The 17268-nt window shown below is 38.1% G+C and overlaps 1 protein-coding gene across 4 annotated transcripts in view; it reads left to right on the plus strand.

Moving 5' to 3' along the window:
• The window catches only part of Iml1 (GATOR complex protein Iml1), a 124706-nt gene that overhangs the window by 36410 nt on the left and 71028 nt on the right, over positions 1-17268 (plus strand). For 3 of the 4 annotated variants that reach the window (XM_071694320.1, XM_071694317.1, XM_071694319.1), the window contains exons 16-17: positions 1615-1770; positions 8883-8918. In XM_071694320.1, the coding sequence (XP_071550421.1) occupies positions 1615-1770; positions 8883-8918 (192 nt within the window). The remainder of the gene's footprint in view (positions 1-1614; positions 1771-8882; positions 8919-17268) is intronic. The other variant, XM_071694318.1, reaches the window with a different exon arrangement.

Here is a 17268-nt window from a genome sequence, read left to right on the forward strand (position 1 = left end):
CTTCCTAAAGTACCTTCCTATTCACCGAAATCCATAATATCTACATATGCCTTCTTTTTGAAGGATGTTTATTTCATGTTTTTATGGATGGTGGCAAAACTGGGAGATGAGAGGAAGATAGTTTGGTTGTGGTGGTGTTCTTAACCTTTGAGAAACTGATAGAACTTGCCAAGGTTGTATGCAGATGATTAGAATTTTGGGCTGTTTCAGTAATGTGTGTGTGTAGGAGGAGGATGGTAGTGAATGTGAATGAAAGTAAAATGATAGTTTATGAGAAAAAAGGAAGATCAGACTGTAAGATTAGCTTGCTTTGTGGATAATCAGAAGTTGTGAGCTATTTTAGATATTCTGTAGCAGAATTTAGTAAGGATGATAGTGGGGTAAGTTGAGAAAAATTAGGGATCCATTAGAAATGGTAAACAGAAAAGAATTGAGTCCAGTGTTCAAGAAGCTTACACAAAGGAGTACTCATGTCATTGCTGATGTATTGATGCAGAACCCAGGTGTATATAAGTCAGGATTGGTAAAGAGTAGTTGAGATTGATAATGTTTATTTAGACTCATTATAACAAATGCAGTGAAGAATGAAGATGCTTGAAGGTTAGGTGGTGTGAAGTCATTAGGCAGGTGCATGGATGAAATATTTTGAGGATGATACGGTAATGTAAGATTTATGGTAGGTGATGGGATGGACATGTTGTATTGTGTACAGTGGCAGTAAGAAGGAGGAGAGATGGACCACAGAAGAGATGGATAGATGCTACAAGAAAATTGAATAGTGCAAGGGATAAATCATATGAAGATGTTAAAGGAATGATTGGAGATCAAATGTAGCTGAAGTATTTTGCATTTGAAAGTGGTGTGAATGGAGACCCTGAAAAAGTAATGTTTTTTATTTCACTTTACACAGTGGACATGGGTTAATGATGAAAAATCGGTGTGAGTGGTATTGCAAAGCTCTTTATATGTGATCTACCACATTGAATAGGGAATGGTGATGATGATAGATATATGGATTGAGAGATGATAGAATTTTCAGTAAGTTATCTTTGCGTTCAACATTTTCAAATTGAATTATGTTTTTTTGAAGTTGTTGGATGTTTCTGATTATGTGCATATGTTTTTTGTAATTGCCATTTGCATTACTCTTTTTTGTTTCTCTATAACTCTGTATATATCTCCTTTTCTGTCTTTCTGTCCATCTTATCAGTCAGCTGTAACTCTATTTCTGTCTGCAGAATATGGGGTGGGTCAAATACATATAGCTTAGCAGTATAGCAGGTCAACCATACTTGGCCTTAACTAAACACTTTTTTCTTCCTTAGAACTTTCCACTCTACATGCTTAACTACAGAAGTATGGTTTATTTACCCTCCTTTCCCTGTATCCACTTTGTGTGTTATTTGATTTTTCTGTTTAAAAGTGATATTCCATTTTTTACTCATCTGAAAATAAAGAATATATGAATCAGGTCTTCACAATATTAAACTTATGTTGTTAACTGCATCAAGCATTTGTAGTTGTTTGCAGTAATTTTAAAAGCTTTTAAGAGTCATGATTCCAGTAAATTTTTTTAGTAGATTCTAAAGCACATTATGTCATCCAAAATTGCAGTATCATTACGTGGTGTTGCCACACCTCAGAAGACAAGTGTGGGAAGTGCAGCACTGCGCACTGTGAGTGGAGGAACCACTGGAAAAGTTAAGTGCCCTGCGACCTTACTCTGGGGGGCAACTGGGGAACAAGAATGGACTGCAGCTCTTACTACAGGTAACTGTTTTATACCATGAGTCCTTGAAGTATTGGTAGGAGGTGACACATAAACGGGGACTGATGAAAGAGTAGATATGCCTTTCAGAGACTTGTTTTAATTTCTTTTCTTTGAGGTGTGTCCCATAAGCATGAGAAGCAATCTATTGGATATCTCAAGGAAAATCAGGGTTAGAACCTTCCAGATTTCAGCATATTCAGTGAGGAAATTCATGATTTTCTTCTTCTTCACCTACCATTCAACCATAACTGTGGCAGCATCCTCATTTCAGCCCTGCTCTTGGCAACAGGTATAATGTTGTCAACCTGCTCAGTCTCAGTCACCTGCACTTCAGAAATTTGTTGGATCCTTTATTGTCAACAGACCTGCTGCTTGCTACTAGACCAATTTTTTCCATTCCTTGGATTAATTTCTTTTTTTTCATATATTTAGTGTATTAAAAGAATGGTAAACGGTATTTGTGCTGTGGTCATTGTTTTAGGATACTTTATGTTCTGTTTATGTATAATTACTGCAGGATCCCTTTGTTGAAAGGGTCTTGGTATTATTCTAGGACCTCTTTTACAGGAGCTCTTATAGCTCCTAGGTAATGCTGCTTTCAGCAGCAGGGAAATGATGGACTCCTTTGGAGTGACAAGTTCTTCAATTAGGCTGAAATCCCTGTCTTCAACACAATAGTATGCCCTCACACAGATAACTTTTCATTCACAGTGAAACCAAATGCAGGATACTTTATATGATTATGGTTTTGGCATATTATATATAAAGGGTGGTGAGTGGATGTGAGTAAGTGAGGCTATTTTGTTTGTTACTGGCACTGCCTCTCTAGGGCAGGAAATGGCACTTCAGTTTCTTCTACATGACCTCCAATTACCTTAGGCAGACCTCAACACGAAGGTCCTTTCATATACAAATGAACTCAGAACAATGGCACGCCAAAAACAAAATGTCAGCATCTCCACAGAAATATTCAGTCACTCTTTTAACCCAAAACAGATATGAATCCATCTCACACCCTCCATTCACCTTGAATGGACAGTCAAACCCTCTGAACAAAACCGACCATTCTAGGCATCAAGTGTGACACACAAGACATTCATTCCCCACACTAGTAACATCAACACAAAAGTGATTACAAATTAAATGCCCACAGAACACTAATTAGCACCAGATTTAAACATGAAAAAGAATTCCCTGGCATTCTCTACGAATATAACATCTGCTCCATTCTAAACTATGCCTTGCCTACTACATCTTCCACTCTTTCAAAAGTGAGTATAACAAAGCTGCAAACCACTCAAAATAGAGTACTTAGAACAATCACTGACTGTCTAGACACCAAAGTACTCAACACCTACATGATGTGACATAAGAGCTGCCTTATGTTACAAGCAACTACAGCTAGCACACAAGAGAATCCAAGAGTCTCGGTTACCCATCACAGGATAAGAAGTTACGGCCTTGGCATGCACCCTCCATCAATGTGGAGTTAATAAACTGCAGTGTTTGGGGCACTAATTATGGTGGTAATTATTTGATGAATGTTGAAGTTTTAGCAATGGAAAAATATTTTTGTGTTTCAGCAGTCCATTAGTAGTGCTGAGAAAGAAATGATACATAGAGGCACAAAGAGTGAGCTCACACTGATAAGCCAAGCTCACATTATGCACCAAATTAAGTGTGTGGAGCAATAGAAATGGGTGATTTGCCATGTTTTTTTCCTTTTTCTTTAACTTCCCTTGATATTTCCAATCATTTGACAAGTCTGAAATACTTTTTTGAATTTTTTGATTGATAAACCTTTGTCCTGGGTACCCCCTAAATTTCCAGGTCTCAATCTTTAATGGGTAACCACCTCAGTGTATTTTTCTGATTTTTTTTTCCATAGCTTTGGGCTGTTGGAGGAGAGTTTGTAAGTTTCATGAGTTTCATGCTATTTTGAGACATAAGAATCTTTATTTTCAGTGCCAGTTTCATATGGATTAAGATAAATTCACATCTTAAATATTTGTCCAAGAATGAAACATTAAAATTTTTGACTAATCCTGTTGGTACTGACTTCTGGAAGAGTTCATCAAGAGAGCACAATGCCATATACCCAGTTAAATCTTTTTGAGACCTTTTGGATATATTGGGATTGATGTAAGGGCCATTTATTGTGCACCTCGGACCCTTGAAACCTCTTTTGGTGAGTAATATCAAAACATGGATTGGAATCCCGTTTCATTTGCTCAATCTGGGCTTTGTGTTAGTAACACGTGATGTGAGAGGTTGCCCTCTACCTTAACTTTCCTCAGAACCTTAACTGGAGAGACTCAAGAAGGGATTTTTGGCATTTGTCTTCCACTTTGTCAGATTTTACCTTAGCTGAGAATTTACGCATTGTGGATCTACCATGTTTGTCTCAAGGGATTTCTCCTTGAAGAGAGACAGATTTTAGTGTACCTGAGAGCTACCACTCAAGATATTGATTTTCACTTTCAGGTTTAATTTCTTATGAAAATTTTTCTCCGAACCCTCCACTTTCTTGTGGGTTTGCCCTCTTGCTTTCAGGATGGATGACAGAAGAGAGAAATATGGGCTTTAGAGATAAAAAAGCCTTTTCTCTCGGAGATGGTGTCCTGCGAGCAATTTTTCTTGGTATTCTTACCCTGTCCTTCCTTTCCCTTTGTTAAAAAACAGAAAAAATCTGCACACACTGTGACTGGCTTTGGAATTGAATAGTTCAGTGCTGTTAGTTTAATTGCAGTTGTTGATTGGTTGAGGGCAGACTCAAAATGAGCATGCTGCCATGATCATAGGTAAGTGAATATTGAAATGTGATTGTGGGCTTGTGTCTCCTCACTGTAAATATGAAAGGATGGAAGGTTCTAACACTTATACTCTTAGAGAATATATCTCATTCTTGAAAAACACCACCTTGGAGAGAAAAGATTTTTCAGTCTCCAAAACCAACATTTTCTAGTGGTGTAGTTGTGATAATATTGAAATTAATCAAGGTGAATGGCTTATTGGTAGCATGACTTGGGTTGTACTTTTTCTCCCTCTCTCTTTTTTTTCTATGATCATGGGCATCAGACAGGGGAGTTACATTAGAGTTAGGACTAGAAGAGTCTAACAGTAGTATAAAATGGTGTCACTGTTTGAAACCCTGGTTGAGTGCCATCTGAGGTATGGATATCAACCAGTCAAACCTCAACCCTTCGTTGGATCACTCATATTGACCTTATTTAATGTTTTGGTAAACAAGTAGCTCCCACAACATTAACTAGAGGGAGGGGAGTGTCCAGTTCATGGAAACTTTTGTTTTCTCACAGAGTTATGGTGTTAGGTATGAATTTTGGACAAAGATTCCCCCCCCCCCAGTCAAGATGGTTAGATTGATTCATTAGCCTAATACGTCAAGCAAATTCCTCACTTTGATCAATTCAGCACCATAATGTAACGGGACAAGGGCCTTTCCAAAGATTTGAGGTAATCCCATGTAGGGCCAAGGGTTTTTCTTTAAATGGGGTTTATTGAGATGAATATTTCAGGGCACCTTTGGTTGTGGTTTCTTCACCTCTTTGGTGCTTCTCAAAGCCCAGATCAAGATTGTCTCTTTTTTTCCCCTTGCTCATGATGATTTGAAGCAAGAACCAAAGTGAAAAGTTGTTTAGGCCCCTCAGATGTTGTAGAACAGTGATTAACTTCCTTATCCCAGCATAGGTTTAGGAGTTTGTCTTTTCCTTCTATAGTATGGTATATGACTTGAGCTGCTACTAGCAGTGCACATAGCTGGAGTTCCAAGCTTACCATTAGGATTTAGTTGATGCAAAATATCAATCCCTTAGTTATCATTGTGGGATTCAAGAAGAAAAAAAGACATGTACATATTTGTATAGATATTCATTCATTTTAACCGGAAAGTCCCTTGCTCTGGCTGGTATACTGATGACATGTTAGTGAACTTTCAGTCATGGCCATTGTTACAGGAATGAATATGCTTTTGGATTTGGTAGCGATCAGCTCACAGTGGGATCTTGTTTTCAGATAAGTTCACATGACAAGATCACTCCATGATCCTGAGTCATCGTTGGGGTATGATGATAAATCAACTTTTCTTCAGTTCAGTATTACTTTTTCACCGTCTTTCTGATGGTATGCTAGAGTACTAATGAGGAAGGGATTGATCATTTGCTGTCTCAGTTCAACTACTATGTCTTGCATCAGTTGTGTCTTGTAGATACTTTGGGAGGAGCTCCATCTAGAAATTCAGAAGATTTGTTACCTGCACCTCAGGTTTTTGTTTGATTTCATCCTGCACCTGGGATTCTGATGCTCTTAAGTCAACAGGTGTGCTTGTTAGCTCATATACCACACTAATTCAGTAGGTTGTTTTTGTCCATTTGCAAGTTGTTGCAGCCCTGATCACTCCTTACTTCTCTTTTGGTTTTAGCTGTTAGCAAACATATTCAGCCTTGATTTCAGTCATCCTGGCAAGTAGTTGCCTTACATCAAGAACAGCAGAGGCCCCAAAACCAAAGTCTTCACCAAAACCTTTGTAGGCATCTCCAACATGTCCTGTCAAAGATTCCTTATCTCTAACATGTTTTGTCAAAGATGCCTTTTCTTATAAGGTCAGTATAACCAGTAGTGTGTGTGTGTGTTTGTGTGTAGTTACCTATTTGTAGTGTATAGGAAGGGTGTTTTGAATTACAGGGACCTATCTCGTACATTTTCTATTCCCATACATCTTATGAATATCTGTATTGCTGTCTGCATTTACCATGTTGTCATTCATTTTATTCCATTCGCTCACCACTCCTATGTGTAAAAGTACTTCCTTACATCTTTCTTAAGTTTCTTGCTTAACTTCATGTTATGTCATGTAATAGTTCTATCCCTACATCTTTAAGAAATCTTAATTGTCTGCATCATCAGTCTGTTTTGAAAACTTAAAAGTTGTAATCAGGTTACGAATCACTCATCTCCCTTCCAAGATGAGCAAATTTAAGGTCTCTTGCCTTTCCCTGTAACTCATCTCTCTTGGTACTTGTATCCTCTTTGTTGCTCTTTGCTTTACCTTATCTGTTAGCTCTTTGTGCATCTTTAAGTTTGGTGCCAAAGCTTGAGAAGCATATTCTAGTTTTGGCCTTATGTATGATGCAAACAGCTTGCTGAACATTACTTTATTCATAAATTTGAATGCTATTTTGATACTTTTTGGCAGACAGTGAGTAACCTCAAATGTTCTCATAGGTGAAAGTCTTGTAACAGGTTATGGACAGTGTTAAATGCCCAGTCTTTTTCTCTCACAAGTTCATGCAGCTTGTTTCCTGCTTGATGATAATCATATGGAGGCCTTTTATTCACAGTGCCCAATCATTATTACTTCACATTCATTTGGGTTGAACTTCATCAACCATGTATCAGACGAGCTTTGGAGGTTGTCAAGGTCCCTCTTATTAAATAATGCAATCCTTCATGCTTTTCACTTCCCTCAAGACCTTTGCATCATCTGTAAATGTATTCATGTAGGAGTCCAAACCCTCTGGAAAGTCACTTACAAAGATCAAGAAGAGTAATGTTCCCCTGCAGAACTCTTGCGGAACTCCACTGGTGAGCTCGACCCATTTTGAGAAGGCTCCTCTGATGTGCATCCTTCACTTCCTTCCATTTAGGTAATTCTATCCTTTGAAGGAGTTTCCCCATTGATCCTGCCAGGTAACAGAGCTTCTTAATCAGCCTCCCTTGTGGCATAGTGTCAAATGTTTTCAGGCAGTCCAGATATATACAGTCCACCCTGCCTTCCCATTTGTCAAAGACAGAGCTCACTCTCTCCAAAAAACTAAGATGTTTATTACTCATGATCTCCTTTTCCTGAAACCATGTTGTCTTTCACTTAGGTAATATCTCCTCTATAGAAGGTTATCTTTTCCAGAACCTTACAGACCAATCCTGCTAGTGAGACCAGTCTGTAGTTCAGTGCTTGTTCCTTGTCTCCTTTCTTATAATTAGGTATGATGTTTGCCCTTGTGTGTGTTTGAATATTTATATTTTTTCAAGAAAATTTATTTATTAGTGTTTTTAAGGGCTATGAATACATAAATTCATCTAAAATGGTGTTTGTTTTCAGTTGTAGATGCTGGAGGAATACTGTAGTACAAATTTTATTCATGCAAGTATTATGTGTACTGCGATGGTATGATTGGATATGTTGGTCTCACACTGATGAATCAACTTAGTGTGTGAAGGAAAAGTAAGAAGCATTTTTGTTTGTGTTGGAGTTCATGTTTCACATTAAAACACCGGGCATGTGTATTGGATATTTGTTAATGATTTTCAGAGATCATATGTACCTGATCTACTTCATTAGATTAGGAATGGTGTAATGCTGATGGATAAAAACAGTTAAATTTTTTTCAAACATTCAGATTCATTTGATACTTGTACTAGTGCAGTACAAAGTACTTACAGTTGTTGCATTGTAACCTCTGGATAAGGTGGTAATGAATTAATTAATTTCTTTAGTTGAGAAAAGTCATATTCTCATATTTTCATATATGAACTATGAAAATTACTTTAAAACTGTGTTATTTGATCATCTTAAGGTGTTGTGCTGCTTTTTTTTTTTTTTTCAAAATGCTCACCTAAATTTGTGCTGTCTAATCAGACTGGCATGTTGTTATAACACAATTCTTATACATATGATGGAGTCATCATTTTACATCATTTAATTATCTGATGATCATTATGATATCTAAAGAAATTTTTTCTCACATTTGCAGGTCTCTTCAAAACTTTTCAATATGGAGGACCTCAGTATTTTGTGTTATAAAGTCATGAGAATTATCTGAATTGGTCTGAAATGGCCATTTTTTACCCGCAATGGAAGTATAGTAATACAATTTTGTATGATTTTTTTGTACTTCAGCAGTACTTTTCAGCAAAAAATATTTGTTTTACTTTCTCCTTAGAGTAATTACTTGCATTTTGTTTTTTTTTTAGTTTCAAGCCCCTTTGTGGAGCATAGAAATATAAATACAGTATCTGCACCATGTGGTTTCTGTAAATGATACCATCAGTGACAAGAAGAAAAATGCATGTTTCTTACTTCTTTTCATGCAAGCTCCTGAGCAGATGGACACTGTGAAGACACTTATAGGTTAGGATGTGTTACTGTATGTGGTGATTTACTAGAGGGCCAATGGGGATGCACTCTTAGCAGTCAACAGGGGCATTGGCATATATTCATGATGATGTTATTGGGAGACTTATTTTATAAATCCAACACTGATCTGTTGGTGTGAGTGAGTTGCAGAACTATTTGGGTCCATACTGTTGCACGCATGATGTCTTGCAGTGGTGGCTAGTGATGGGCTTGTAAAGCACTTACCCACTTACAAACCATTTTCAGAAATTGATTCATTATGTGAGCAAGTAGCTTGAACCAAATGATATTAGAAAAAGGGGAAATAGAAACAGTACTGTAATGGGTAAATTATTATTTAGCTAAGGCTGTTCATAAGCCATTATATAGCAAAAATTCCAAAGGAAAAATAGTTAAGTACTTTAGTATAGCCTACTTATTTTTCCTTTTCACTTAGATTTTCATGTTTGTCACTTTAGAAAATTACAAGCCTTTCAATAGAAATGAAGATATGTTGAAATATAATTTTGCACCAGATTTGGACAAGAAAAAGAATACCTCAAAGGATCCCTATACAAACAATTCATCCAGTTCACTTTAAACTATGCCTCACCTTCCTGATCTTCCACCCTCTTGAAAGCAAATTAACAGCTACAAACAATACAAAACAGTGCATTCAGAGCTATCATTGGCTGCGTGATAACCACAGACACTCAGCACCTCCACAATGAAACAAAGATCCTCCCAATATAGACCCACCACAACCTTCCCAGCTCTTTGCAACAGCAGTAGACCCCTTCCACCCAAACAATGCAGTAACTAACCACCAACTTCTAGGTAGAAGTATGAAGCTTACCCCTACCTCACACTTCAGTAACCGCTACTCACAGATCCCTTCACAAGGAACAAATATAACTATAATAAAACAAAGTCACTGTGTAACAAACTGACAAGCACAAAAAAAAGTTGACCTTCTACCTCAGTCTTAAATTCCAGCTCACCACAACTTACTACACATACACCCATCAGAGACCACACTCCCAAGACAATCATGAGTTACACTATTCCACCAATGCTCTGGATATCGCCCATCACTGCCACATGACAAACATTATTTCAACATATTCTGAGACCTTTCATGCCCACGATGCAATAACCATAAAGAAGGCTCTGCATACTAACAGCTTAGTTAGTTGCCCTGCACTCTCTGCCCAAAGATGCACACACAACGTTAGAACACTTTATGACCTGTGGTCCTGACCGGTGGACATGGCCATTTTCCTGAGTGCTGAGTGCCTCATAAGAATGGAAGGAACTCCTGGGGTGAGATGTAAATAGTAAGTAAAAGTTATATAAGTGATTTGAACTAATGTATTGCCAAAATACATGAAAATTTATAAAAAAAGAGAGATATGAAAAGATAAACTAAACAAAAATTCAGACATTTGAATTACAGAATTAGGAACTTGTAACATTGCAAGATATGCAGGATTTCCTCTATTCCTCCTTTTGTTTAAAGTTTCATCTGCTATAGCAAAAATTCTCTTGTCATACACATGGTAGTAATATCGTAGTTGATTTGCTGAGCTGTTGGAACTTTTGCTTTGCATGTGGATTATCATCTAATGAGGAGAGGCATTCTTCGATTTGTATTTGTTCATAGTGAAAGAATAGATATCATTGATTTTAATAAAAATTGCAAAGTATCAACAAGTTGGTGAAACACATAGTTTGATAAAAGTTTTAAGAGAATGGCCTTAACCAGAAGTTAACTGAATTGATTTTTATCTCATTTTTACATAAGTTATCAAGGTTATTGTTTTCATCTCATCAGTGAAATATTTTTAACAAATGGGTTATGTAAACTAAGAATCAGCAAGGATATCTCTGGGTGATTTTCATTGCTCTAAGGGAAGAGACTCCTCTTCAAACATAGTGTTTACCATATCCATCCCTTGAAAATACAAATGGTGCTAAATTATAGGAACGCAACCTAAAGCAGTATCTAGGTTTGATTACTTAAGTCTGTACATAGCTTTCTGTCACCCTTGAATAACATGGAATGCAGAGTTGTCAAGAGTGTTTAAAAAGTTTTATGCATTATGCATATTTCATGTAATGTTGGCATGCCTTGATTTTTACAGCTTCTAGTACACACTTAAATTAGTATGTGTTTCAAGTGGTTAACTTTGTGGAATGATTCCTAAAAAACCCACTTGAACCTGACAGCATCATACTTACTTCAACCCTAAATCTAGACAAAGGTTTGATGGCTATTGGTTTGTGTTTTTGTGGTTTGGCACTATTTGATAACAGTGTATATTCCAGCCCATCACTAGTGGTGGCCATTTGTAGGCAAAGCAAAATGACACTCACTTTGTTTGCTTATTTGTACACTGCCAATATTGCATACAGGTAATTATTATCAGATTCACTTTTGCATATAGAAATTAAATGTACCCCTTATTGAACTGAATAGAAATGACTTACACAACAGTTACTGTTTTAAAGAAAGGAAGACATTATGTAACGTGTACTTATGGATTTTTTCATTATTATTTTGATTGTGTAAGATTGTCTAAGTCATTCATTTCCTACCTTATTTTCTGAAGATCCTATTAGTCAGTATTGATATGTTCATCCTCTGAACCATTTTAGTACACACAGGTCATCACTCTCTATCAAACTGTGCATATTATCACACCTCATTCCCAGCTATATGAGGGAGTTTACCCTTAACTTCCTTATCAGGGGACAAGATAAGTTCTTTTCTTGTTTATTTTGTAAGTTTTTTGAAGGTAGAAATCTAGAACAATGAAGCTTTAGAGAGTTTAGATAATAGGGTGAAATTGTGGGATACTGATAGAGACTTGGCTACTGTGGCTAACCAGCTGAAGATAACACTTGTAACAAGTAGGGTAAATACTTAGATACTAGGATATTGGGTACGGAGACTAAGATAGGGGTTAAATACATGTGTGGCATTGAGTGAATTGGAGTGCTGTGGTATACAGGGGACAGTGTGCTATCAGTGGACTGAACCAGGGCATATGAAGCTGCCAGAAAAGTCAGTGGGGCCTGGTTTTGGATATTGGGCTGTGGTTTTTAGCATGAGTGAACGAGGCCTTTTTTTAGTAACTTCTTCGCGCTAGCTTGCAAATGTGGTTGGTGGTTTTCGGGTCTGTCATCATGCATGCCATATTCGATAATAGAAGATTCAGTGGTTAAACAAAGCATTTGATTCTTGTCCTGTTCATAGACTATATTTATGTTGCATAGTCTGATATAAAGATCTTTACCAGTCTGCCCATCATAAAACACATTACAGTTTTTACAAGGTGTTCTGTAAACAGCCTGCAGAATTTTCTGGTGAGTTTTTTATTAAGATTTTCTTCATAGTATTATTATTGCTGAAAGCAACATTTACATTAAAGGATTTAAGCAACCTGGAAAGTAACGTAAAAATATCACTAAAAGGGAGAACTAAAAGATTCTTGTCTTTTCTGTCCACATAATGAAAATTTTATGATATGCATGATGCCAGACCCGAACTTCACCATCTAGTACCACTTGTTTACCAATGGCATCTTAGCTTCATCTCTTCCTTGTATATCAACTGACTGTTATATGTCTTCTATCTCATTCTTGGATCTCCCCAAACATTGTGATCATTACAGGAAAGTGTACTTGGGAACTTACTGTGTTTCGTTTTCCTCAGGAAACAGACAAAGAATGGCCCATCCGCTCATGTGCACATTATATGTATATATATGCATAAACGCCCATACCTGCACATACACATACATATGCATATCATCATATACACGTATACATACATATACATACACATACAGCACGTACATATATACACATGTACATATTCATACTTGCTTGCCTTCATCCATTCCTGGTGCTACCCTATTCCCACAGGAAACAGCATCACTACCTCCTGCTTCAGTGAAGTAGTGCCATGAAAACAGATAAAAAAGGCCACATTCTTTCACACTTTGCACCGAAATCACAGCTCCCTATCCACATCCAGGTCCCACAGACCTCTCCATGGTTTACCTCAGACGTTTCACATGCCCTGGTTCAGTCCATTGACTGTACCATTGACCCTGGTATACCTCATTGTTCCAGTTCACTCTATTCCTTTCACACGTCTCACCCTCTTCAATGTTCAGGCCCTGAACAAAGTCTTTTTCACTCCATCCTTCCGCCTCCAATTTGGTCTCCCACTTCTCCTTGTTCCCTCCATCTCTGCTACATATATCCTCTTTGTCAATCTTTCCTCACTCATTCTATCCATATGTCCAGACCTTTTCAACACCCCCTCTTCTGCTCTCTCAACCACACTCTTTTTATTTCCACACATCTCCCTTACCCTTTCATTACTTAGTCACCTCACACCACATAGTGTCCTCAAAAATTTCATTCCCAACACATCCACCCTCCTCCATACAACCCTATCTATAGCCCATGCCTTGCAACCATATAACATTGTTGGCACTACTTTTCCTTCAAACATACCCATTTTTGCTTTCTGAGATAACACTCTCTCCTTCCACACATTCTTCATTGCTTCCAGAACCTTCACGCCCTTCCCCTCATCCTGTGACTCACTTGCACTTCCTTGGTTCCATTCACTGCTAAGTCCACTCCCAGATATCTAAAACGCCTCACTTCCTCCAATTTTTCTCCATTTAAACTTACATCCCAATTAACTTGTCCCTCAACCCTACTGAACCTAATAACGTTGGTCTAATTCACATTTACTTCAGCTTCCTCAGTTCACACCCTTTTTTGATCTCAGTCACCAACTTCTGCAGTTTCTCACTCAAAGCAACCTCTAGAGCTGTATCATCTGTGAACAACAACTGACTGACTTCCTAGGCCCTCTCATCTCCAACAGACTGCATATTCGCCCCTCTCTCCAAAACTCTTGCATCTACTTCCCAAACCACCCATCCATAAACACATTAAGCAACCATGGGGACATGACACACCCCTGCCGCAGACTGACGATCACTGGAGACCAATCATTCTCCTCTCTTTCTGCTCGTACATATGCCTTACATCCTTGGTAAAAGCTTTTCACTGCTTCTAGCCAATTATCTCCCACACTTTATACTCTTCAGACCTTCCACAAAGCATCTCTATCAACTCTATCATATGCTTTCTCCAGATCCATAAATGCTACATACAAATCCATCTATTTTTCTAAGTATTTCTCACACATTCTTCAAAGTAAACACCTGATCCACACATCCTCTACTACTTCTGAAACCACACTGTTCTTCCCCAGTCTGATGCTCTGTGCATGCCTTCTTCTTCTCAATCAGTACCCTCACCTATAATGTCTCAGTATTGCTCAACAAACTTACACACCTGTTGTGTGAACACTTACCTTTATCCCCTTTGCCTTTGTAAAATGGCACTATGCATGCATTCTGCCAATCCTCAGGTGCTTCACCATGATCTAAACATACATTGAATATCCTTACCAACCAATCAACAACACAATGAACCCCTTTCTTAATAAATTCTGTGATACCATCCAAGCCCTCTGCCTTTACAGATTTCATCTTCTGCAAAGTTTTTACTACCTCTTGTCTCTTAACCAAACCATTCTCTCTGACCTTACTTTGCACACCACCCTGACTAAAACACCCTATATCTGCCTCTGTATCATCAAACATATTCAACAAACCTCAAAATACTCACTCCATATTCTTCTTGCATCATCATTACCTGTTATTACTTACCCTCTTGCCCCCTTCACCAATTTTCCCATTTGCTCTCCTATTTTAAGCACATTATTTACCTTCTTCCAAAACATCTTTTTATTCTCCCTAAAGTTTAATGATACTCTCTAACCCCAACTCTCATTTGCCCTCTTTTTCAACCTTTGCATCTTTCTCTTGACCTCCAGCTGCTTTCTTTTAGACATCTCCCAGTCATTTGCACTCCTTCCTTGCAAGTATTGTCCAAAGACCTCCCTTTTCTCTTTTCCTAACAACTTTTCTTCTTCATCCTACCACTCACTACCTTTTCTAATCTGCCCACCTCCCACCTTTCTCATGCCACATGCATCTTTTGTGCAAGCCATCACTGCTTCCCTAGATGCATCCCATTCCTCACCCACTCCCTTCATGTCATTTGCTCCTACCTTTTGCCATTCTACACTCAGCCTCTCCTGTTAGTTCCTCACACAAGTCTTCTTTCCAAGTTCACTTACTCTCACCACTTTTTTCTCCTCAACATTCTCTCTTTTTTTCTTTTTTTTTGATACCTCTGCAAATCTTCACCTCCACAAGATAGTGATCAGACATCCCTCCAGCTGCCCTTCTCAGTATATTAACATCCAAAAGTCTCTCTTTTACAGGCCTATCAATAAATGCATAATCCAATAATGCCCTTTGCCCATCTCTCCTACTCACATCCATATACTTAAGTATATCTCTCTTTTTAAACCAGGTATTCCCAATCACCAGTCCTTTTTCAGCACACAAATCCTCAAGCTTTTCACCATATCTATTTACAACACTGAATACCCCATGTACACAAATTTTACCCTCAACTGTCACATTACTCACCTTCACATTGAAATCACCCATCACTAAAACCTGGTCTCGTGCATCAAAGCTGCTGATACACTCACTCAGATTCTCCCAAAACACTTGCCTCTCATGATCTTTCTTCTCATGACCAGTTGCGTAAGCACCAATAATCACCCATCTCTCTCCATCCACTTTCAGCTTTACCTACATCAGTCTAGAATTTACTTTCTTGCACTCTATCACATACTCCCACAACTCCTGTGTGTGTGTGTGTGTGTGTGTGTGTGTGTGTGTGTGTGTGTGTGTGTACACTTACTGGTGCTACTTGACTCTACTTGTGTGAGGTTACAGTGTGAGTAAACATTCACCAATGAATCATTGGGACTACAGTCTCATCAAAGAATTTCTCCCTTTAAAGGAATCAACATTTTCCTACTGCTGGAAGTAGCACATCAATCAGATGCAGTAGCCTTTAGAAAGGTCCTTGCTAATATCAGGAATCTTTCATAGAAGTTGGTCCTGGGGTTATTCTGAGAAAGTAGATATACTTTTGCTCTCTAACTTCCTGCCCCAGTTGTTTCTTTTATCCTTTTGAGGTTCCTGCAACACTCAGGAAGCTGGCATGTCCACTGGATGGGACCAAAGGTCATATAGTTTCGTGATAGGTGTGCTTCTGTGTGCTGAGAGTGTAGGGCTATTGAGTACTGGTGTCTTCTTCTTGATAGTTGCATGGTGGGCATGAAGGGTCTTTAGATATGTAGTGTGGTAGTGTTGGGTGATGTCCAGAGCTTAGATAGGAGGGTATTACTCGTGTTTGTCTCAGGAGTGTGGTTTCTGATGGGTGTATGTTTGATGGGTTGGAGTTAGAGACTGTGTTGAGAGGTCATTTGTTTTGTGCTTTTCTTATTTCAGTGTTTAGTATTATGTCATTGTTTTATTTGTTGTAGTGGGAGGATCTGTGAGTAGAGAATACTGAAGTGTGAGGCAGGGATAAGCTTTTTATTTCTTCTTGGGGTTGGTTAGTTATTGAGTGGTTTTGTCAGGAAAGGCCCTATGCTCCTGCTAAGAATTGAGTGCTGAGCACATTAAGGTGGTACTATATTGGGAGGATCTTTGTTTCATGGTGAAGGTGTTGAGTGTTTGTGGTTTAGTTATCCAGTGATTTTTCCGAGTGCTCTTTTTTGAGTGGTTTGCAGCTTTGTTATATTTGCAGTTTAGAGGGTGGAAGATAAGGCAAGTAAGCATAGTTTGAAGAGGAGCAGATTAATTGTTTGTAAGAGGAAGTTAAAGGATTATTTTCTATGCCCAAATCTGGTGTCAGTGAGTTATATGAGGGTATTTAGTTCGTGTATAGCTTTTGTGTTGATGTCATTGATGTGTCTTATATGATGTCTTAGATGGTTGGTGTTTTGCTCAGTGGGAGAATGACTATCCATTCATGGTGACTGTTGGGTGCGAGTTGGATTTGTGGCTGTTTGGAATTAATAGAGTAATTGAAAACTTCTGTGGAGATGCAGAAAATTCTGTTTTTGGTGAGCTATTGTTCTAGTTGTGTAGTGTAGTGCTGCATGTTTGATGTTGCTGATGTGGTATTAGGGTGCTGTGATATAATCTACATAGAGAAAGACATTCATGTTATGGTTAGCTTGAGGTAATGGGAGGTTGTGTAAGAAGAGACTGAAGATAGTTGAAGACCAAACTGCTTCTTAGGAACTCCTTTGTAGAGTTTTAGTGTAAACCTTATCATCTTCATTCAGAAGTGAATTTATTAATTGTTATTAGAGATATTTGTGAACATTTCTTTC

This window comes from Panulirus ornatus, chromosome 57 (genome assembly GCF_036320965.1).
Source record: "Panulirus ornatus isolate Po-2019 chromosome 57, ASM3632096v1, whole genome shotgun sequence".
NCBI lineage: Eukaryota > Metazoa > Arthropoda > Malacostraca > Decapoda > Palinuridae > Panulirus > Panulirus ornatus.